A 22,558-nucleotide genomic window follows, 5' to 3' on the forward strand; every position below is an offset into this window, starting at 1 on the left:
CTCAGTGATTTGCTAAAGTAGCTGATTAAGTGTGTATCTTGTGTAGAATTCAAATTTCAAATGTCTCAACCATTCAGACACAAAGGATATATATGCCTTTTAAATGTTCCATGCTAATTTGCATCCTTTTTCATTTTTGTGGGCTTGATTTGTTTTCCAAATGGTGGCTTTGTGTGAATGTTAATTTTCACCAATCTATGGCAACTTTCCTAATTGCTGAAACTAAAACTTTGAACAAAACAAATCTTCCAAAGCTGTGGAAATCATCTCATGCAATATGAATTCTGTACTTTATAACTTGACAAATTGGTTATTCAAGAATTGCTCACTTGGCAAACTGGTCTGTTTCGCATGAAGCAACTGTCCAGAGACCTTTCTGGCAATTCAATCCCAACACGCGCACGTCCTAGAGCCCCATAGGAAAATGTGGCCCTTGCTCAGTTAGAGCTCTGTAGTGTGTGATTGGGTGAGATGGCAAGATGGGGCTGTGCCACTTCTGTTGCTGCAAGTGAGCGGGGTCACTTTCTGTGTTGTCACTGTGGCTCACCACGAATGTGCCCAGCATCCCTGGCACAGATCCGCTCTCTTTGCCCTGCTTCTGTTGGGTCTCATCCGGCACCAGCTATGGCTCAGGTGCTTCTTGATTCTTTAAGTTTGAGGGGCCCATGCAGCCAGTCAGAACTCCTTTATTTCACTTCAGTGAACTGATTTGTGATGCTTTGAGAGCGAGTCCTATGTGTCCACTCCTTTCTTATTGTTCGGTGTCCAAGGGCTGGGTTTTCTTTTGACACTTAGTTGTTTCTTGTCTACTTGGGAGTGCAGCTGTAACAAAGCCATAAAGGAGTCCTGTAAGCTTGTCTCCATACCAGCTAAAGGTATTGCACATTCATGTCCAATAAAGCCTCTGATTTCCGCTGGTGTTGGACCCATTTCATTAATCTCGAGTCCTGGCCATTCTGTCGTCACCAGAACTATTTATGGATTATTGTTTTCCCAAGACGTAGAGAGACAACATGTAATTCCCTGTAAACTTAGAGCAAATAATTATATCTCTGATAGTCCGGAATTTATGAGGCTTCAAAGTCCTTTTTATTTCCCTCGATTTTGAGTTTACCATAAAAGTACAGAAACTGTTAAGGGAGAGTTTTAACTAACAGGATATTAGATGACAGGGATTTGTAAGACGCCAATTTTCCTAAAGGTATCCAATCTTTATTATTTTTTTTTAATTTTTATTTATTTATGATAGTCACAGAGAGAGAGAGAGAGAGGCAGAGACGCAGGCAGAGGGAGAAGCAGGCTCCATGCACCGGGAGCCTGATGTGGGATTCGATCCCAGGTCTCCAGGATCGCGCCCTGGGCCAAAGGCAGGCGCCAAACCGCTGCGCCACCCAGGGATCCCGGTATCCAATCTTTAAAACCCTGGGTATATTTGGTGTGGGGAGAAGGATGGTCAACAGGCAGAACTGGGATAGAAAGGAAGAAATTCTGATTCTCACCAGAACAGAAACATGACTATAGTCCCAGGGCCTCTGCTTTGCCATATTGGGTCATATTCTTTTCTTTTTTTTTTTTTTAATCTATTTATTCATGAGAGACACAGGGAGAGAGAGGCAGAGACACAGGCAGAGGGCGAAGCAGACTCCTCACCAGGAGCCCGACGTGGGACTCGATCCCTGAACCCCAGGATCACACCCTGAGCCAAAGGCAGATGCCCAACCGCTGAACCACCCAGGTGCCCCTTGGGTCACATTCTTAAGGGAGGTTACTCCTCTAACAAGCTGGGAGCTACTCCTTTCTTGGGAAAGGGGAAAATGCCCCCATCGTTCTGGAGGAAGAGCTCAAGTTGAAGGCAATGCCTCAGACCCTCTCAAAGAAGCCCACACCGAGTAGATCTGAACAATTCGTTCCTGGTTTACCTGACCAGGAGTTAATTGCCTTTTCTAGAAACCGAACTTGCCCAACCGTTGACAGGAGGCTCGAGACCCTCGCTGCAGCCTGGGGGGAGCTTCCTGCGAAGATCAGGTGCCTGCGTCTTGTCTTGCGATGGGCATGGGCGATGGATGGAAGGCTGCGCTGCTGGCAGAACCGGCTCGGAGGAAGCCGGGGGTGTGATTAGCTCTAAATGAAGTTCTAAACCACTGGAACATGAAATGAAACTATTTTTTCTCTCTCTCTTTCTTCTTCCCCTTTCTTTAACCTGAGCTGCTGATGTAAGTGGCTCTAATTTACTTTCCCCGAGAAAACAAAGCAAAATAAAAGGCAGAATGGCAAAAAGATCCCTTTGCGAAGTGTAGCGCCTCTGCTCCTGATAAAAGGGAGTCATTTGCAGCTTTCATGGTGTCAGTATTAATTTCCTAGCAGTCAAAGCCACCGCTAATTTATTTACAGAACGATCTCCTTGCCCAGGAGCCGGGGCTGGGGAGGCAGCGGTTTCTAGCCTGCAGCTCGGTTTGTTGACAGGCTGATTTCCCACAAGGCCGTTTCCACCTGTGTTTCTGTTGTTTTAGCGCGTGTCTCCCTTTCTTCTCCCCCGCCGCCGCCTCCCCGATGGCTGCTGAAGGCCCTTCTCATCTCCCGACCCTCTCATCCACTTCCTCCCTCCAGCCCCAAGGACTCCTGGCAGGGCTTTGCAGTCACTCCGCACTTACCCAGAGTCTCTGCTGGCAAAGTCCCAGGGGGCACTGCATTTCTTTCTTTCCTCTTCCCTCTTTTTTGTTTCAAGGACAAGATTCAAAAGAGCCTGCCTCACACGGGTTGTAGGGTGCACCTTCAGATGTGCCTTCAAATAGGGGCTGAGCAATTTGAATATTTGTGCTCCTGGAAACCAGCCTGTAAAACTGTCCCCCAAAGCCCATTAAATTCTGCAAAATCGCTCCTCTTTGAGGGCTTCATTATGGAGTCCAATTTGGGGCCCTGGCACCTCTCTGCCAAAGCACTCATCTCTAAAGATGCTTACAATTGAAATTATAGAGTGGCTGATTTGGCCTTAGCTCCTTGCATATCAAAGGGTGGGAGGGCGGGAGGGAGGCTTCTGCGGAGCAGGGGAGATGCTTGCTGCATGCCAGAGCCAGACAGGTAATATATTGAGATGTTTAAAGCACGTTTCTCCTGCATGCACATGTGCCTGCCTCTCTGCCATTTTATAGCTCATCTGCAGGGCAGCATGAGAAAGAGGAAGGCTTGTTTTCAAGTGAGCGGTGGTGCCTCACAGGCACAGAGTGGGAAATAGACATTAGAGAGCCCATTTTCCAGATTATAGAGTGCCACGCTGTTAAAAAACAAACACAAAAACAGAGACCAGAAAAGACATCACCTCAGCTACATAACCCACACCAACTGCTGCCACTTTGGACCTATGAGGCACTCACTGATTAAGAGACATCAGAAGGGGATCCCTGGGTGGCTCAGTGGTTTAGCACCTGCTCTCGGCCTAGGGCGTGATCCTGGAGACCTGGGATCGAGTCTCACATCAGGCTCCCTGCATGGAGCCTGCTTCTCCCTCTGCCTGTGTCTCTGCTTCTCTCCCTCTCTCTGTGTCTCTCATGAATAAATAAATAAATAAAATCTTTAAAAAGAGAGAGAGAGAGAGAGACATCAGAGGTAGAAGTGTGCCCGGTAGATGGGCCTTGTGCTTTTTCCTGGCTTCTGCACAGTATGTACAAATAGTTTTATGTATCTTCTTTTACAAATGCTGTTTCTCTGGATCTAGAGCATTTTACTACTTTGTGTTTGAAGGTGCTGTGTTTAAAACATCCATTTATTTGTGAGAAGAGGGAGACCAGAAGGGAAAGCACAAAGCTTTGTCCATTTGGAACCGCACGATTAGGTCCTGGAGTACTCTGGAGGCCTAGCCAAAGGAATTTTGTTCTCTTCCGTGGCTGAGCAGAAGAGCATGGGAATAAGAGGAGGGGTTTCCAGGCCGGACCTGGTAATCATGCAGCCTAAATGGAAAAAGGTTCAGGCTGCTAATAGAACCTGTTTGCTTCCCCTCCCCCCTTCATGCTGCTGCACCTTCTGTATCCAGACCATCTTCCCCCACGTCTCTGAGATGCGTCTGCTTACCAGGGATGCGGGACTGTGCCGTCTGGAGGTTCAGGCATTTCTGAGTTCTCGCCGCGGAGCTCTCTGTGACCAAACACTCTTACTTATTTTGAAGGCGGAAACAATGTCATTTCACTGCCTGCGTGCGTAACTCCTGGATGCCCGAGACGATTTTGCTCAAACTTCCTGCCAACTCACTTTTCGGGCTGAGACTAAACAGGGAAAGTTTGGGCCCCGAAGGACAATTGTTCAGAGAAGCTGGGAGCAGGTAAAAGCCGAGCGATGAAACTCCTCTGACAATTGCCACCTGCCCTCTTGGCATCTCGGGGGCTCATCTCGGGGTCTCCTGGGGACGCCTCGCCTCCCTCTCCTCTCGATACTGCTAGCCGGTCCGCTGCCTGTCCTCCGGGACGAAGCGACGCCGTCAGCCTGTAAACTGTATACATTTGCTCCAAAATCAACTTGAAACTCGGTGTAAATTGGATGGCGCGCCGGCGGATGGCCCAGGGCCCACGAGCGCCCGGAGGGAGGCCGCCCTGCCCTGTCTGCCTTGTCCCCCGATGGCCTTCCCGCCCACCAGTCTTGGGCCACCCTGAGGAAGCAGAGGACAGAGCCCCCCCACCCCCAGACCCCTACCTCTCTGCCCTCATCAGATCCCCTCTACCTCACCCTTCCCCAAGTCCGGAGCAGCCTTGTGGGCTCCAGAAAGCTCCTGGTCTCCCAGAAGCCTACCTGGTCTATTCATGAGCCCTTTCCCAAACATTTTCGGAGTGTCTACAATCTTTGTTTCCCTGAGGGTTTGTGGAGCACAAAAGCCTGAGAGAAACATTTTTTTTTCTTCCTGTCCTGTCACAGCCATTTTATGAATTTGTGACCTGGACCAATGTGGAGGTTGATATGTAGAAGGAGACATCTGAAAGAAAAAGAAAGATGTATGGCTACTATCAAACCAACTGTCCTCACTTTTTCAGTGTTAGGGTTGGACAGCTTAACGAAACTGCCCTTTGTTTCAAGACTGTTTTAACTAATTTTCTATCAAGAGTCAATGGCAACAATATACATAGTTAATGGTGACTAGGATCTTCTCACTGAGAAGGTCCTTTTCAGTCTTTTAGGTTACTCACATGCCAGTTATAGTCTGTGGATTATCACTGTGATTTAAAACTTGAGCTTTGGAATCAGACCCAGTGTTGCACTTACCTAACAGCTCAGTGGCCTTGTGTGAATTGAAGGAGGAGGAGGAGTCACCAGCTGGTCAGAGCCTGGGGAAGTCTCTGGAAAGCTTTTGGGGCACTCTGCCTTGCTTCTTGAGCTCCACAGCTGCCCACTCCAGCATCTTTGCATTAGAGGTGCAGCCTCTGGGAAACCCTTGCCGATCATCGGACCATACCAACAAGTCCTGGGCAAAGTTATAGCTCTTGATCCACTTGGGCAAGTGCTGGGCTTCAGTTTCTTCATGCAAAATAGAAATTATAACCCCTGTTCTTCTCTGTTCCCAGGGTAAGATCTGTTTTTATTCCTCCCCAAATACTTCCTAACACTTATGTTGTACCAGCATGTGCTGAAGATGCAATAATGAGCTGTGTAGACATGGCTTCTGCCCTTGTACTACCTACATCCTCATGGGAGGTACAAGCAAACAAGTAAACAGACATAAAATAAGCAGAGTACTTGGGCTAAGTACTAGAACAAAGAAACACAGGACTTTGGGGTAGGCATGTCTGGGTTAGAAAAGGATTGGAACTTGTGAGATTCAAACAGTGCATTTGAGAAAGTGACATATGAGCCAAGACCTGAAGGTTGAGGAGGTACGAGACATACAAAGAAAAAAAAATCTCTTAGGTGGAGGAAAGAGCAAGTGCAAAGGTCCTGTTGTGGGAAAGAGCACGGCTTGTAGCTGGGACATAGTGGGCCAATGGGACAGGGGGCATTTCTTAGAGAGAGGAGCAAGGCGCTCATCCTGTAAGGCTCTGTGGCCTTGAGAAGAGGATGGTGTTTCATTCTAAGTGGTGGGAAGCTATTGAAAGGTTTTCAAATCTCATTTGTGACGTATGGAGACCACACTTGCTGCTAATGGGGAGCAGGTTATGAGGAGATGCAGAAACGCAGTCAGGCGGGGCCGTCCCCTCGTGCCTGCATAGCTCCAAGTATTTCTGAACTTTCAGACCCCAGGAGAGCTCATCCCATCAGAAGAGATGAGCACTGAGCAGAAGGAGTTTGGATGTGTCTGTTGACTAATTAATTTCTCCTGATCCTTGCCTAGAATTCTGTCCATATGTTAGTGGATGGATCATAAAATTAGAAATTAGAAGTTACACAAGCTTTCTAAAAATGACATGCTTTAATATTTCTTGGATATTATTTTACAGGAACCTCTCAATAAAGAAGAGGGCACTTGCTCTTTTATTTGACCCTCCGCCTTTAAAAATCCCCTTGACAAATGTTTGTTTCCATTGCCCCAGCCACTGAGGGAGAAGAGAAAGAGGATGAGAACAGGAGCTCTTTTTCTAGGGGTGGAGATGGAGACTTCTAGTGCCAGCTCTCCTCGTGCTACGTGACGTGAGGCACAACGGTGCCCCTTCCTGAGTCTCTTCTTGTAAGTGATGGCATTAGAAAAAGAATCTCTAAGGTTATCCCTTCTGCTCCTAGGACTTGTGATTCTTTGGCCTTTAATTGGAGCAAAGAACAAGAGGTTGCTCGTTAGCTACTGATTTTTCTGAGGTAGACAAGTAGGAAATCGCCTAGTGGTTCGCTTCCTATGTTTTTTGGTGCCTTTTCCTGAAACCCTGACCATGTAAGAACCTCCTCTGGAAGCAGGTAATTCCCAGGTCCTTCCTCCCACCCCCTCATCCACCAAATGAAGGTGTTCCAGGGCAGCTACGTGGGCCACAGCAGCTGCTTCAGGTGATGCGTGAGCTGGAGCTCTGAAGGCTGGCTTGTCATTGTGCTCACTGTCCCCGGCCCCACCCCTGCCTGTTTCTGGGGCTGTGTTTGCTGGTTTCTTCATTCTGCTGGACACCTCCTAGATAATGTGATCAATGGCATGAGTTCTCTTGCTGTTCCCACTGCCCACAAATCAAGCTCTTAATAGCCCAATAAAATCATGAGATTCGGGATAAAAAAGTGATTGCATTGCTCAGATGCTAATGAGGCACATATATCTGAGACAACTGACTAAAGTCTATGGAAAGAAGGTCTCGGTACAACATGCAAGGTGGCTAATTTACAAAGATGTGGAGCATTCCAGGTAAGAGAATGTCACACACCTTTACTTCGAAGAGCTGTGGTTAAAGTAGCCTGCTTTTCCTTACATATTTTCCCATGAAATATTGGGACACCGAAGGAGTCAGTACAGGTGAGATGGCTGTGATTCTCCCACCAGGGTCCTTCTGTCTGCCAGGTGATAGCCAACAAATGTACCAAGGTGGCAAGCCAAGTGCCTCCAGTATGTTCCTAGAATGTGTTGTGCAGTCGATAATAAATAACTCCTAAGTTGTGTGATTACATAATGATAGCCACATTCATTCACCTGTCTATCAAAGAAGCCATATTTGAGTTTGAGCTTCTATCCCCTGGGCCCATGAAGCATTAGCCTGGAGTCTTTAAAATTCCCAGCAACCCTGGGCTAAGTGCACTGGGGTGGAATGTAGTCCCTTTTGCTTAGTAATCCATTAGCTAATGGGTGTGAGCCCGTCAGTTTTCTATTTATTCCTTAAACCATTAAAGTTCACCTGCTGTGCGTGAGACTACATTTGACAAAGAAGAGTGATAGTTGAAATAAAATAAATATCAAGCCTTACGAGATCTGATGGGTATTGTTTAAAATATAACGGGCTTCATGGAAAGGTAAAGGTGAACCAACTATTACAAGTTGACACATGGCATCCTGGGCACGATGAGGCAAACAGAACTCTGTTGTGTTCCAGTCCACAGGCGCTCACTAGTGGAAAGAGAGTTGTTTGAGAACTGTCTTCCACGTGCTCCCCAGTATTTGTCACCAATGTCTACCTGAGCCTCTTGGAAGCTGCTCGATAAATTTCTCAGTCAACTTTTTAATGGCTTCCTTTTACTCCTGATATATAACTAACACCCCCAGTGCAATCTTAGCTTGTGAGAACGATAGAGTCTTTGAGAGAGGAATGCTTTATGTCAAAGCACATCTATTCATTATTGCTATGAGCCAAGAACAGTTGTAGGCACTCAGATAGGGCAGTAAATAAAAATGCTCAGAAATAAATATGCAAATGAGATAATTCTAGAAAGAAAGGGGAGCTGTGAAGAAATTAGGGGCATCTGGGTGGCTCAATCAGTTAAGTGTCTGACTCTTGGTTTCAGGTCAAGTCATGATCCTGGGGTAGTGAGATCGAGCCCCATGTCAGGCTCCGCATTGAGCCTGGAACCTACTTGGGATTTTCTTTCTCTCTTTACCCCTCTCCCAACCCTCTTTTTTTCTCTCTCTCCCTCTCTGTCCCCTTCTATTAAAAAAAAAAAAGTAAGTGGTGGTGTCAGAAAAGATGACTAAAAGGATCTACTTTAATTGGGTACTCGAGGTCAATTAGGTTCATATGGCCCAAGGTCTATCCAAGAGCAGGAATTGCCATGTCAGCTGTTGCCACAATAATGCTGCCAGACCAATGTCATCCTGAGCAAGCCACATGGCCTCCACTCACATCATATCCATTAATACCCCACTGGTCAAAGCAACTCACATGGTTAACCCAATATCAATGGGTAACTTTAGTGCATCCACATTCTGCTTCCTCGAAGCAGATTCTTAGAGGATTGTTTTCTTCAACTCCTGGCTCTGTCTTCTGGGGAACTTTTCTTTTTACTCTTCAGGCATTTCTAAAAGGGCAAGGAAAAGATTTCTCCCTTTCAGCAACTAAGCGACATTCTCAGTCTGCTTCCTGCCCGTAGAAATTCCAGTGACTCAGATGTCTTTTTAAATCTCTAACAGCCACAGTCTCTTCTAGTCCAGGATGGCTATGTAATTTCCAATGCAATTGTCTCAAAAACTGAGTGGGTTGGTTATGTATTTAATTCCAGTGAATTCCATGCACTGATGTCCCACTCGTAATTCTTTTTAAAAATGTCATTCTCTTTAGAGTTAGTTGTAGTTCTTAATTTGAGGACCCCAGGCTTCTGTGTGATCTTTCTAGGAGTGTTTTGTGTAGTGGAAAGGACCTACTTAATCTTTTCAGAGATCTTAACAAAGGATGTGATGACCACACTCTTGATTTAGACTATGTTCCTAGGCTTTATTTTAATGGCCATGTTCTTGGTCTTTTCCCTCTGGCTTTATTTTACTTTGAGGATATTTTACTGGATGGAGTATAGAGATGAAAAACAGTATCATTTTCTACACAGCAGATCCCTGATTTTCTGCACGTTCTCTATATTTTCTCTCAGTTGTGTTTGTGAACCAGACCATTCTTTTCTGAGCTCATCTCTTTTGTGTGGCACCTTATCAAATGTGACTACCTGCAGTCAGTTCAGGCTTTTAATATTCCATATGCATATCTCCTCATGTACTCCCTGGGTTCAAGAAGTGTGTGTCTGCCTTTCTAGAAGATCAGAAGTACTACTTTAATTGCATGTTTTACTAAGTGTTTCACTGTTGCTTAACATAGGTCGTGATTCTCCTGATCTCCTGTTTCCTTAGCACCTACCACTGAGTTGGAAAAAATTTTTTTTCAGGTTTTCCTTACAATTATACCTCCTTATAGGTTTCTATTTCTGGGTCAGTCAGCTATGGCTACAATTAACGCCACATAACAAATTGCTCCAAAGCTCAAGTGCTGGCAGCCTCTACAAGTATCCATTCTCATGGTCGCAGATTTGCAGGGCAGTGTATGTGATGAACAGCCGATATTGTCAGCATGGCTGGTGACTCTGCTTCAGGCTGAGGATCAGTGAAGTTCAGCTCTAGTCAGCATGGTCTGGTCTATCCCACATGTAGACACTTCAGACCTGGGCGGAAGTTTCAACAGCTTCCTGAAGGAAGCTCCTCCTACAGTGAATCTCTGGAGTATGAGAACCACATAAAATGTCACAGTCATGTCTATGGCCTCTGCCTTTATCATGTCAGCTACCATTCCATGGACCACCATAAGTCACATGGCCCAGCTCAACATCAGTAAGATGAGGAGATATCCAACACCCTGCCAATTTTCCCACTGAGGCTCTTCTGAACATGTAGTCACATGCTTGCTTATTCATTTTCTTTTGTTTTTATACTGAATTATTGCCCAGTGCCTCTTACACCCAGTTCCTAGGATAACGACTAACACACACTAGCCACTTATATATTTGAATGAATGAGTAAAAAAGGAAGAAGCAATTTCAAGAGGTTTCTTGTTCTGAGTAGAACAAGCTCCCGAGTCCATTCTATAACTTTGTTAACCATATCAAAATTTCACTTCATCACATTTCACCTAAACCTATGACAGTTAAATGTTTTAATTACAAAGCAGCATTGCAGGATCCCCCAACAAGAAATGATTTATGGATACCAACATATAAGAAATGTTTCTTTACTTTTCTGCTTTGTGTGTCCAGGTCACCCACCTTTCACCTGTATCCTCTCCCATCCTGAGCAGCAGTGCCAAGCCCTGCCCTGAGATTTATTGCCAGGGTTTGCTTCCTTAAGCATGTGACAATAACTGGAATAATTTTTCTTCTTTCCTGTCTGGAGCTTACTGGTACCTTTTCTGGTACTAAAGTATAATGAGAAGAAATGATTTGGGGAATATCTATTGTTTTGATCTTGCTTATGACAAGCATCAGTCACACATCATCTTTTGGTTTGATATAGGAGCTGTTGGAAACATTTTCTTTTGTTAAAGGAGGAATCCTTTCTTTGAGGGTGACCCTTTGGATGCCAGGGATACAATATAGTTAGCTTGTGAGAAGTGAGAAGGACTTGCAAGAATTTTATTTCTTTAAGACAAGGATGTCCATCACAATGCTGCATACAATATCAAGAAATAAGAATCTAATGTCTATCATTTTGAGATCAGCTAAATATGGTATGAAAAATCCATATATGTATGTCTCTATCTGTCTATCAACACACACACATGTGCACACAGTGGAATCACAATTTCTAATATTGACAGACTGGCTAATATGTGCCAGACACGTTATGATAACTCAATGTGTGGCTTATTTTATTAACATCATCTTCTAAGATATCTCTTAGGATAAATACTCCTATTGTTACTTCTTTCCAGTGGAGGAGACCCTGAGGATTAGAAAAGTTGAGTGATTTTTTTTTGAAGTCATTTCAATATATATTGATTATTGGGCTAATACATTCCATAGATATACCTACTGTTGAGTTCATATGTGTCTTAAACAAATGGCTTTCAAGGTCCAAGGGGGACCCTCTGTCCCCATACAAAGTTGATGAGCAACTCATTTTTAATTGAGGATAATTACACCTATATTATATGACCACTCAGAATTTAACAAACAAATTTCTATAAAGTTACTAGAATATCACCCCATATAAAAATTGACCCCCAACAAGGGAATGCCAACTGACATTAAAACCATTTCCCTGTTAATTTTTATTTTCTCTTTTAGGTTCACCTTAAATTTAATTAAGCAAGTTGGCATCTTTCTGGACATGAGGGTGAGTCATAATATTCTGTGCTGGTGGGGAAGAAATGGAGGTAGAACATGGGCCCTTTCAGGTGAACACTGGGCTATGGGTGTTTATAAGGCATCAAGAGTAGGGAAGGAATATTAACTTTGAATCATAAAGAGAAATCTTAGAGATCTCTTTCATCTGGTTCCAGCGGCCGATTGGAGAGCAGCTGATCATGTCCCTAGAAAGCCATGCAACATACCCATAGGGCAGGTAGGAGTCAGGGCAGGAAGGAGAGGTCTGCCCAGAGGGGACCAGATAAACCACGGTACTGGTTCTGCTTAGAGAGCTACCAGTGAACCAAGCATGGATTAGGACTATTGCATAAATAGAGATGAAGGAAACAATGTTGGGATGCACTAAGAAGGGAAATGACAGAAGGAGGAGAAAAACCGAAAAGGAGGAGCATTTCTGAGGGGAAAAGTCGAATGCACTTGTCCTTCGTTCTGTGGTGGCCTGTGGCCTCCATTGGGAATGCTCTCTCCACTCTACTCCCAGCTCTTTCTTGCTAACTCGTGCTCCATCAAGTCTGCTCTCAAGCATGAGCAGAATGCCGCATCTTGTTGTATGTGTTCATGGCTTTCTATTCTTGCTCCTCAGAACATAACAGGTCAAATATTCACAAGGAAGTATTTATAGACTCTCCCCTCCCACAGCCTGCCAAAGGGAATTATATTTGGCCAGCCCAATATCTCCCCTTTTCCCAGCTCCACTGAAGAGGAAAGATTTTCTTACAGGGGGAAAAGATTTCACTAAGAATAATACAGTGAGAGATGGGGAAAGAGAGGAGGAAAAAAGAAAAATCATGCAAACTCAGAATCGGCTTTTTGTCAGATGGATTGAGGAAACCAGTGTCTGAGTAAGGTGAGGAGTCAAGGAAAGGATAGTAGAGGAAAGAGAATTTTAGTAGGGATTGCCATGGACTTTAAATTTAGATTATTTTTTAATGGCCTTTAAAGGATTTAAATTTAGAAAAATCCATGTGGAATTTAAGAAACAAAACAGAGGTTCAATAGGAGAAGGGAGGGGAAAAATAAAGATGAAATCAGAAGGGGAGACAAACTTAACAGACTCTTTACTATAGGAAACAAACTGAGTGTTGATGGAGAAGAGGGGGTGGGGTAATGGGGTGACAGGCATTAAGGAGGGCACTTGATGTGATGAGCACTGGGTGTTATACACAGCTGATGAATTACTGAACTCTACATCTGAAATGAATGATATACTGTATGTTAACTAATTGAATTTAAGTAAAATATGTCTAAAAAATCCAATTTCTTTCTACCTAAATTTGGTGTTGAAGTAGGCTTGACTGTGTGCAAAGATAGAAGCCATATGCTCTCTCAGATAAATTAGGGTTACAGTAATGTTTATCACAATGTGAAATTATATGTTCATGTGATTGTTTGATTCATATCTGTGCCCCCCTCAGGCAGGATGGAAGAAGGAAATGTGTCTATTTAAGACACAATCACACCCCAACCCTTAGCACAGTGCCTGACAGAAAGAGGGCCCTCAATAAGAATGCGTGTTTTTTCTTTTAAGATTTTATTCATTCATGAAAGACACACAGAGAGAGGCAGAGACGCTGGGAGAGAGAGAAGCAGGCTCCCTGCGGAGAGCCTAATGTGGGACTCGATCCCGGAACCCTACTATTACAACTTGAGCCAAAGGCAGATGCTTAAGCGCTGAGCCACCCAGGCACCCTTAAACAAATGTGTTAGGAGAAAGCCACAGTTACTGCCTGGTTCTAATTCCCTTCCCCTTGCATTCCCTTCATTTTATGGCTGCTACCATCCTTGCCAGCATCCCACCCAAGTCTGTGCTATTGAACAAGTCAACTTCAATGGGACTCTCTCCTTTCTGCTGACATTTTGTCAACTCCTTTCTGGAGTACTAGATTCTCCTTATAGCATAATTCCCTGTGCAGGGTATTTCCTGCAGAAAGCTGACCTCAGGCCTGTGGTTCATTCCAGGGCTCAGAACTTTCATTCTTAATATAGAAATGTGGAAATTCTACAACCGGTGGGAAAAAAGTATGCCAAGTAGATAAAAATCAGTCCCACTGCAGCATTAACTCTCCAGAGAGAAGAGATAAAACTGCTTGATGCTTAAGTTAAAAAAAAAAAAAAGTAACAAAATATTTCCAGTTCCGGAAACTGAATTTCATTCCTAATGTAAATATAGAAGCCTCTGGAGAAGATCATAGTTGGGAGAGGGAAGAAAAGCAAAGGGAACAGTACGAAGGGATTTCACCACCCATCTCCACAGCTTCATAGCAAAGAAACCACCCAAAGACATCAACCGCGTCTTTGATAGTAGATGCCCCAGTCAGAAAACTGAGTTTGACTTTTTTTCCTTCCTCAATCCCCACATCGCATCAGTTGCCAGGCCCTGGTGGCTCCCTCTCCCTAAGTACTTCTCTCTTTTTTTAAATGATTCCCTATAATTGACATGTAACATTGTGTAAGTTTAAATTTCACAATGCCCAATGGGTTGATTCGCTACATTTCTATATTGCAATATGATTACTACCTCCTGTTAGCTAACACCTCTGTTGCGTCACATAATTATCATTTCATTTTGTGGTGGAAACGAATAAGATCCACTCTCTTAGCAACTTTGCAATAGATGATACGTGATTGTTGACTATAATCACAATGCTGAATATTTCTGATCCTATCTATTTTCTTCCTTACGTCCGTCCTCCTAGTCCAAGCTATTACTTTCCTGCCTAGAACACTGCACTGGCCTGATACATCTTCCCCAGTTCCCCTCTGCCTCTCAATTCATTGTCTATGCGGCAATGAGAATAATACTTCCAAAATAGAGGTTTGATCCCTTGTTTACAATGTCTTCGACCCCTCACTACTCATGGTTAGAGTAAACGTCTATTATCATGTGGATAACAATAGTGATGAGGACTATTTGGGGGGTGAGTATGTGCCTTCAGAAACCGAAAGGCCGTGTGAGTGGAGCCTCTGGAATGCAAGATGACATGGTGGAAGTTGGAAAATTCCATTCAGTACATACACTGAGCACCTACTGTGTGCTTGGCACTGGACTAGATGCTAGGATGCACAGGGAAATGGAGAATAGAGAGATGACCTGGAGGACTCCTGTGAGGGAACTTGCTATTAAAGGGAGCAGAAAGATGGCAGGCTGAAACAACAGTGAGGTCAAATAGTTTTTTTTCTTTGCTTTAAAATGCCATCATATTGTAGGCTGGTAAGAAAGTACTACTGAGGTAGGAGAACTTGATGACTTGGAGAGAGAGGGAAATAATTCCAGGAGCAATGTTCTTGAGAATGTGATTGACGGGCAGCATGCTAGGGCAGGCATAGCCCTGGTGTATTGGAAAAACTTTACTTCTCTGGAAGTCTACCTAAAAGTGAATTCACTCATGGGGGGTCTTTCCGCAAGGCAAAAAGATTGAAAAAAAAATGATGCATAAATTTTTACATTGAATGTGGCCACTGCAGAGTATTAGGGATTTTTTTTCCCACGATCACATATTTCATTTTCCCATATTTCCATTCCTTTCCATTAATCTCAGGTACTTTTTCCTCATATAGCCAGCTCCAAAGGCATTGGCCATGGCCTTTCATGCCCTATTTTCCCTTATCTGCTTGGAGAGTTCCTATTCACACCACTCAGGCATCCCCTCTTTGCAGTGTTTCTTGATCTTCATGGATAGGGCAGATCACTATGACCCTCAAATCAGGCTGTGTAAACATCTCCTTTAGCAACTTGTCTTTTGGCCAGAAGCCCCAAACTGACATTCTAGAGGCTCATGGTTTTTGTTTCCCCAGTGCAGTGTTTTTAAGACACTATTTTTGGATCAGATGACAATGTTTTAAAAAATGAAAATTTCACACTAAAAAAAAATTCAGTAATACACATAGCATTCTTGAAAAATTAAAGATGGGCATCACTGGGCCCAAATTCCCATGTGGGAGCAACTGCCAAGAGCAAGAGAGGTGCTCGCTGTCTGTTTTCACCCCAGCTCACCCCCTCATGCTTTACCAGCATAGCCCTGTGGACAAATACAGGGCTGTGAATTTATGCACCGTGCTGAGTTGAGACTTAGGCCCCTTGGGCAGGAATCATGACTGGTCTCCTTGCACATCCTAGCATCTGCTCCAGTGCCAAGCCCAGTGCTCAGTGTGTGTACTGAATTGAATTTCCCCAATTCTGTGGTGTCATCTTGCATACCCAGAGGCTCCACTCACATGGTTTCTCTGTTCCTGAAGACACATACTCACCCCCAAAGCTCAGATCCTTACATCTGCCTTCATCCCCTGGGCCTAAGGGGCCCACCCCAGCTGGTTACCTAGTCCCTCACATCTCCATTCAAATGTCACTTTCTCTGGAAACCTTCCCCAGCCCTTCAGGTTAAATCGGATCCCACTGTAATATACTTTCAGAACACTGTAGACTTTTCTTCATTGTCATTGTGGGGTTGTTAATATTTACGTGTGTGGTTGCTTAATGTCTGCTTGCCCCCACTCATCTATGAACTCCATGAGGGCTGGATCAGCGTTGCCGCGCTCGCTGTGGCATCTACCGCACCTCCCCTGGTCCTGGGTGCACAGCAAACCACCAAGGTGAATGTGAATGAATGAATGAACAAATGCTGCCAAGAAATAGGCCTTAAGGAAAGTGGAGGCCAGTGTGGAGAGGAGTAGATGTCTGTTTTATTCTGTGCAGCACTGTGACTTAGATGTGTCACTCTAAACTTCCTAAGCTGCTTTGAGTATAGATTTGTCTTGTCTGAGATGGTGAGCATCCTGAGGGCAGGGTCCTCTTATTCATTTTTTAAAATTCTCTGCATCTAATACAGGGACCTGTGTCTGATACAGAATTCAATGGAATGACCAAACTAATCAATGGACTCCCTTTTAAAGAAAATGATGATAGTTTCTCCAGTTATTAACGTATTCATTACACTCTTTCACTACCTCAAATTGGGCTGTATTCAAGACTGGAAAGTGTATCAACAATGCCCACTACAGATGACCACGATGGTGGCTGTGTGATGGCCTATTAGTTCTGGTCATCAGGTTTCTGTGGTCTCTGGCCTACTCGCTAGGTTTCTGCGGCATTTCACAAGTATTGGTAACCGTATCATGTCCAGTAATTGCAAGGGCACGGCATGCATTGGAGGAACAATTGGAAAGACTTATGATTATGATGGAATTTAAAATCATTTTACAAGAGAAGGTGCCTACTGGGTGTCTGTGGAATGTTAGACTGCAGAAAAAGTTGTTTTTATCCAACAGAGAGAGTGTCTCATCCACAAGGGATCTAAATCTATAGATCATGGAAGGTTATGAGTTCACACATGCCTCCTCATCAATGAGCCAGGGCACATAACTAATTGACCATAAGGCTCACTGGGACTAATTAGCAGCTGCATGTGAAGGGCTTGGTTCAGACTCGTGGCACGGAGGATGGCGTTCTAGAATGGCCAGATCCTGGACTCACAGTTCAGTCAGGGCAGGAGGATCGCACTGCTTCTTGGCTGTTGAAATTGTTGGGGCTCTTGGCTCCTCTGTGGGCCAGTGTACACATGTGCGCCTCCATCTGCTGCCGGCAGAGGGCAGCAGTACGCTGTGCGTGTGCAATTTGCATCCCAGATTGGCAAATCCCCAAGGATTTACAAAGAAAGAGAGTGGGTGTCCCAGGACTACCCAGATTTCTTTTCTCTGGGTGTCAACACTGGTCTGAGTAATTGCAAACACAGACCTTCTACATATGTTGGACTTTGGCTCATCTGAAATACTGAAATGAATACACAACTAGAAGCTGCCATCACAGACAGGAAGTAACTTTAATTAAATATTGTGAAAGTTGAAAAGTTTTTACAGCTTGAATTTTGCAAAAAAAAAAAAAATTATAACAATCTCTACAGTAGTTAGGTTCTCTAACAATTGAACTGTACAGTGCGTGTCTATTCAAAAAGTTTGATAAGAAGGTGAAAGGTTAGTAGATTCAGAGATGACTTCATTAAGCTGCATCCTAGTACAATGTGAGGCCAGGGCATGTCAGGCAATCCAGTCATCCAGAAGCTGTATTTTTCCCCCAAAACTGAAATCTTAATTCTCTGTTTCATTTTCTTCTTAAAGCCATATTCTGTAGTTAGGGGAACGTCTTTTACTTGTAGAAGTTTTGTGTAGAAGAAAGAGGGTCAGAGGGCCAGAACATCTTTTTATCTAATCAATATAAATAGAGGCAACAGAACACAAATTATACACATTTTAAAGGCTCTTTGGACTTTCCAGAAAAGTTCTAACCACTACACATGGCTGACAGACGGGTGGCGTTTTGTTGTCAGGGTCTGAGCCGGACACCTCGCCGGCTGACCATTCCTTCACAAACGGTTAATGGGCTCACCAGACAAAATATGGCTTTAAATTGTATACATCTTCAGGCCAGCGCTTACCACACGAATTCAGACAACCTTTCTGAGTACCGAGAAGCAATGCGTCCACCTTGCTTACATTTTCCAGTTTTCTTTATTATTATTAATCATCATTATTATTATTTCTCACCTTGAAAAATCAGCTTTCCTCCCCTCCCTTCCCTCCCACAACTCCCCTCCCCCACCCGCCCCAACCCATAAAAATCGCACTCCGCCAGTCTAGTGAAAACCATTGCAAAATCCATATGGGGGCATGCACAGTTGCAGCATTGTTGTAAATTTCTTGCTCTACTAGAAAAAGTTACATTGTCTTAAGGTAACAAAACAGTTCTTTTGTGCTTTTCCATTTCTTTGTTTTTTTTTTTCTTTTTTCTTTTTCTTTTTTCTTAGAATGTTAGTGATGACTGACAATTCTGGTGCACAGTTACAATGTACAAGTGAAATGAATATGATTTGCATTGTTAAGGCATCCAATCTGCTGGTTTATATTTATGTGAAAGACAGAGGAAATATACAAGCAGACTTAAGAAAGAAAGTATGTTCATTGATTTCTATGAAGTTTCTCCCCCAAATTTAATGCACAAAATGCGTCACTCCAAAGGGAGAGATTCCATGCATATTAATAGAGTAAAACAGCATTAGTTTTTTTTCTGTAAGCTTCCAAAGCAAAGGATACATTTTTTTTTAATCTACAGAACTAAATGCTACAAGAATAATATGCTACTATTTTTTTTTTTTGCCATATATTGGAAAAAACTTCTTAACTTACAAATAATACAAAAATAGACAATGGCTTTTGGGTGGAAATAAAAAAAATTGAAGCATGGTTTAAAACAAAACTAAAAATAACTATAAATGAAATGTTTAAAAATCACATTGAAACAGCTAATACAACTGTAGGTGACCAAACAAATACGCACTTTTCACATAGCAAACATACACAATAAAATAAACTGGGAGTGGGAGGAAAAGGAAGAAGGGGAAAGCAATGTACAAATTCCAAAGATAAATACATTATTTATATGGATATTTTACAAAATCCCCTTTAAAACAAAAAGCATTTTAATTAACTTCGCAAGTATGTGCAAGCTAAAGGTAGTGAGCTTTTTTTTTTCTTTGCAAAATATGCAGTAAAATCTTTTTGTGATATTGAAAAACTGTCTTAAGACATTAAAATGTATAAATAGAACAACGACTTTGGCAAAAATCACAAAAAATCTACAGTATTTATAACTACATACAAAAACACAACAGCAAAGGAAAAAATATCAGGCAAATGCATCCTCCGAGCTTTGCTGCATCTTTGCTATTTATTCTTACTTTTAAGAACACTTCCCAGATGATGAGAGCAAAAATTCCATAGAACAGAAAACTATGTTTTGGAGCTCTCAACCTTCTTCTCCTTTCTCCCAGTTTTCCTTTTACTCTTAATTCCAAAGCACTTAACCTGTCGCTCTAATCTATTATGTTACAAATGGGAAGGGTCACCAAGAGAGGCGCGTTATCTCCAATGGGAAATCTGAAATACCTGCCATGTTGCTTCTGTCAGTTTGTGGAGGATTGGTAGGAAGTCAGCATTTAGGATGAGTAAACTTTAAACTTGCAAATGGCGGTGTGAAAGTGGGATTTTGGCTTGGTAACTGGAGGGCATAATGTGGAATTCTGTGCCTGGACCCTGTTCCATGAAGTCTCATAGGAGATTCTCACACAGTATGTGCGCCATCAAGCTCTCAAGAGGCCATCGGCTTCAGAAGAAGTTGACACAAGTGAAAGAGAGAATGATATCAGGTTTCAATACGCAGTTTTAACAATCTGTCTAGAGGCACTGGATTTTTGAGTAGAAGGGAAAAATGTGATCACTTACATCACTTTTTAACTTTCCAGGCTGCATTTATTTACACAGTTACTTAAGACAACAATACAAAAGAGAGAAATAAGCTTGCACTGCTAAGGGATGGCGTGTTAAGTTAGATATTGAAAATGCACTGTCTGAGCTAACTACCATTTGATATGCTTTAAGGCGCAAAAGCCGACCCTTAGTTTTCTAAAAAAATCTAACTGGCATTCCTATTCTGTCCCATACAAGCTTTTTTTTTTTTTCTTTTTTATTCTTTTTAACTTTTTTGTAAATATCACCACTTCATTCTCCCTTTACACAGCTTTAAAAACATCATAAATTAAAACATGGAGTCTTATTTATAGTGTCCCTTGTATACAGCTTTATGGTTTATAAAAGACCAATGATTGCAGAGTTAAGCTTTAAAAAAAAAGAAAGTAAAAGAAAAAGTGGATTTGCTTTTATCAACACAGAATAAATATATCCCCCAAATACTCGGGAGGTACAACTTTTAACCAACACTCTGCACTTGCAGATCCCTTCCAATTTCAGTATTTGCAAGGTCGGTGATATTGTTTGTTTAAAAATCTGCAGTTATTGTGATTCCTCTTAAAAAGGCCTGAGTTAAAAGTTCCACTTGGGGACTTGTATCAGATTACTCTCTGTAGCAGAATCCAACCTCTTCATTAATAAAATTCTTCAAGGCAATTCTTTCACATAGGAGGGACAATCATGCCAGATATCGCTGTGGAAAGAGAAGATGAAAGTCAATGGTTTTGCATCCAAGCTTCTCACTAAGAAAAAAAAGGGGGGGGGGGAGAACCACCCACACAACACTGTTGGCTGAATAATGTCCTCTCATCTTCCCTGGAATGAGTTTTTGTTATAAAATGTACATGTACTTTATTAAGAATGATAATATATCAGCCTGTGTATGTGTCTTTAATGGGACAGAAGATGCTAAACATCCTCCAAGTCTGATTTCAATTTTAAAAACGTAACTGGAAAGTTGCATAGTTTGAATGCCGCTGGGAAAGCTGCAGCCCCCAAATCTTGCAAAATAGTAAGAATTTGCAATTTGTCACTCTTTGTTTCCCCTCCCCTTCACTTCCATCATACAAAATAAAAGAACTGGTTTATCCCAAATGCCAGCTAGTTCTACAAAAAAACAAAAACAAAAACAAAAACAAAAAGCATGGCTCTGTGCTCTGTATTTGCATGAAGAAGGAATCCTGCCGTCCTTTCAGTCCTCCTGCCCGGGAGAAGGGAGCACGGCCACCACCGCAGGCCTTGTTCCTGGGGCAAAGACGCAGGGATAATGTATGAAGGGGGAGGGGAAGACAGGTTTGCAAGAAACTGCAGGATGTCTCCTATACCACTGCTTCACTCAAGGTTCTGGAATGGTCTGACCACGTTCCTAGAAAATTACAGCCTAGGAAAGCTGGGGTAAGATCCTGGGGTAATCAAAAAAATCTTCCAAAGGGTCCTGAGTTAGGAGGCCGCACACAGTGGTATTTAGAAAAGCAGCGACTCCAATAGGCCAACCTTCCACCTCTGACTTTCCTGCTTTCTGAATATGCTGTGCTCATTACACCCACGCCCCCCACCCCAAGGTAGTTAACTTGTTTCCTTGAACCTCCACTTCCTCAGCTAGAAAATGCAGTTAAGGATATTTGGAAGGCCAGTGATATTTTTAAGGTTGTTGGAGATTTAAATAAAATAACATATGTGAGGTGCAGCTCCGAGTAAAGACCTCATAGAGGTTAGCTGCTATTACTTTTAATCCATCCCTTCTGCTGCTAGACTAACTGTGTGACCTTGTGCTGATGGTTTAACCTCTCTGGGCTGTGCTTCCTCTTCAATCAATAGGCACCACCCATTGAATGATGAGCATGAGAAATGAAGGGACGTCTGTAAGAAAGTTAAAATAGTATGGCAACTTTGAAATACGTTGAGGGAAAAGCAATGCGGACATTAGAAGCAAGAAGTGGCCACCTTTGCTTCCGAAGAGGAGAGAGAAAGTCATTGCTTTCTTTTTATTGGCAATTCTACATTTAAACTGATGTTCTTGTCAGTGATGACTGAGTCTAGAAAGTGGCCCTCTTCGTGTCCTAACTCTCACGTCCAGAAGAATGTGCGTGTTTTTTAAGCAAACCCCAAGTACCACAGATGCTGCTGCAGACACAGGGAGGCTAGTTAAGGCTCAGAGCCCTGCCAGCCCCACCAACCCTCCTGCTTCCCCTCCCCCACCCCCGGCATTTTAAATTCAATTAAAAAATGTATTTTGCCAAACACTTTTTCCGTTAATTTTTAAACCCATCTGTATTCACAGGGAAATTTAATCCACATGTTTCTGATTCATGTACACGTAAATCATCCAAATGTTGTTTTGCAAGAGCCCTTTCGCAGTCCAAAAGCTCCTGGAGTCTTTTTCGTAAGCCCTCATAAGCCATTTTTCTTAGAAACAGGAAGTGTCTCTTGCCAAACGCAGACCAACTTAAACCCCCAAAGATTCGGGATCAGTTGGAAAAGCAGTCCCCCTTAAGATTCAAGTGAGCCCTAGATCTGACGGAAATGGGGAGCTCAGATTTTCAACCCAAGT

General features: G+C 43.0%; 1 protein-coding gene across 5 annotated transcripts in view; it reads right to left on the reverse strand.

Moving 5' to 3' along the window:
• Positions 1–17,509: 17,509 nt before the first annotated feature.
• The window catches only part of EBF1 (EBF transcription factor 1), a 381,185-nt gene continuing 376,136 nt past the window's right edge, over positions 17,510–22,558 (reverse strand). For all 5 annotated transcript variants that reach the window (XM_041750331.1, XM_041750330.1, XM_041750329.1 and 2 more), the window contains exon 16: positions 17,510–20,701. In XM_041750331.1, the coding sequence (XP_041606265.1) occupies positions 20,670–20,701 (32 nt within the window). In that variant the 3' untranslated portion in view covers positions 17,510–20,669. The remainder of the gene's footprint in view (positions 20,702–22,558) is intronic.

This window comes from Vulpes lagopus, chromosome 3, assembly GCF_018345385.1.
Source record: "Vulpes lagopus strain Blue_001 chromosome 3, ASM1834538v1, whole genome shotgun sequence".
Taxonomy (NCBI): domain Eukaryota; kingdom Metazoa; phylum Chordata; class Mammalia; order Carnivora; family Canidae; genus Vulpes; species Vulpes lagopus.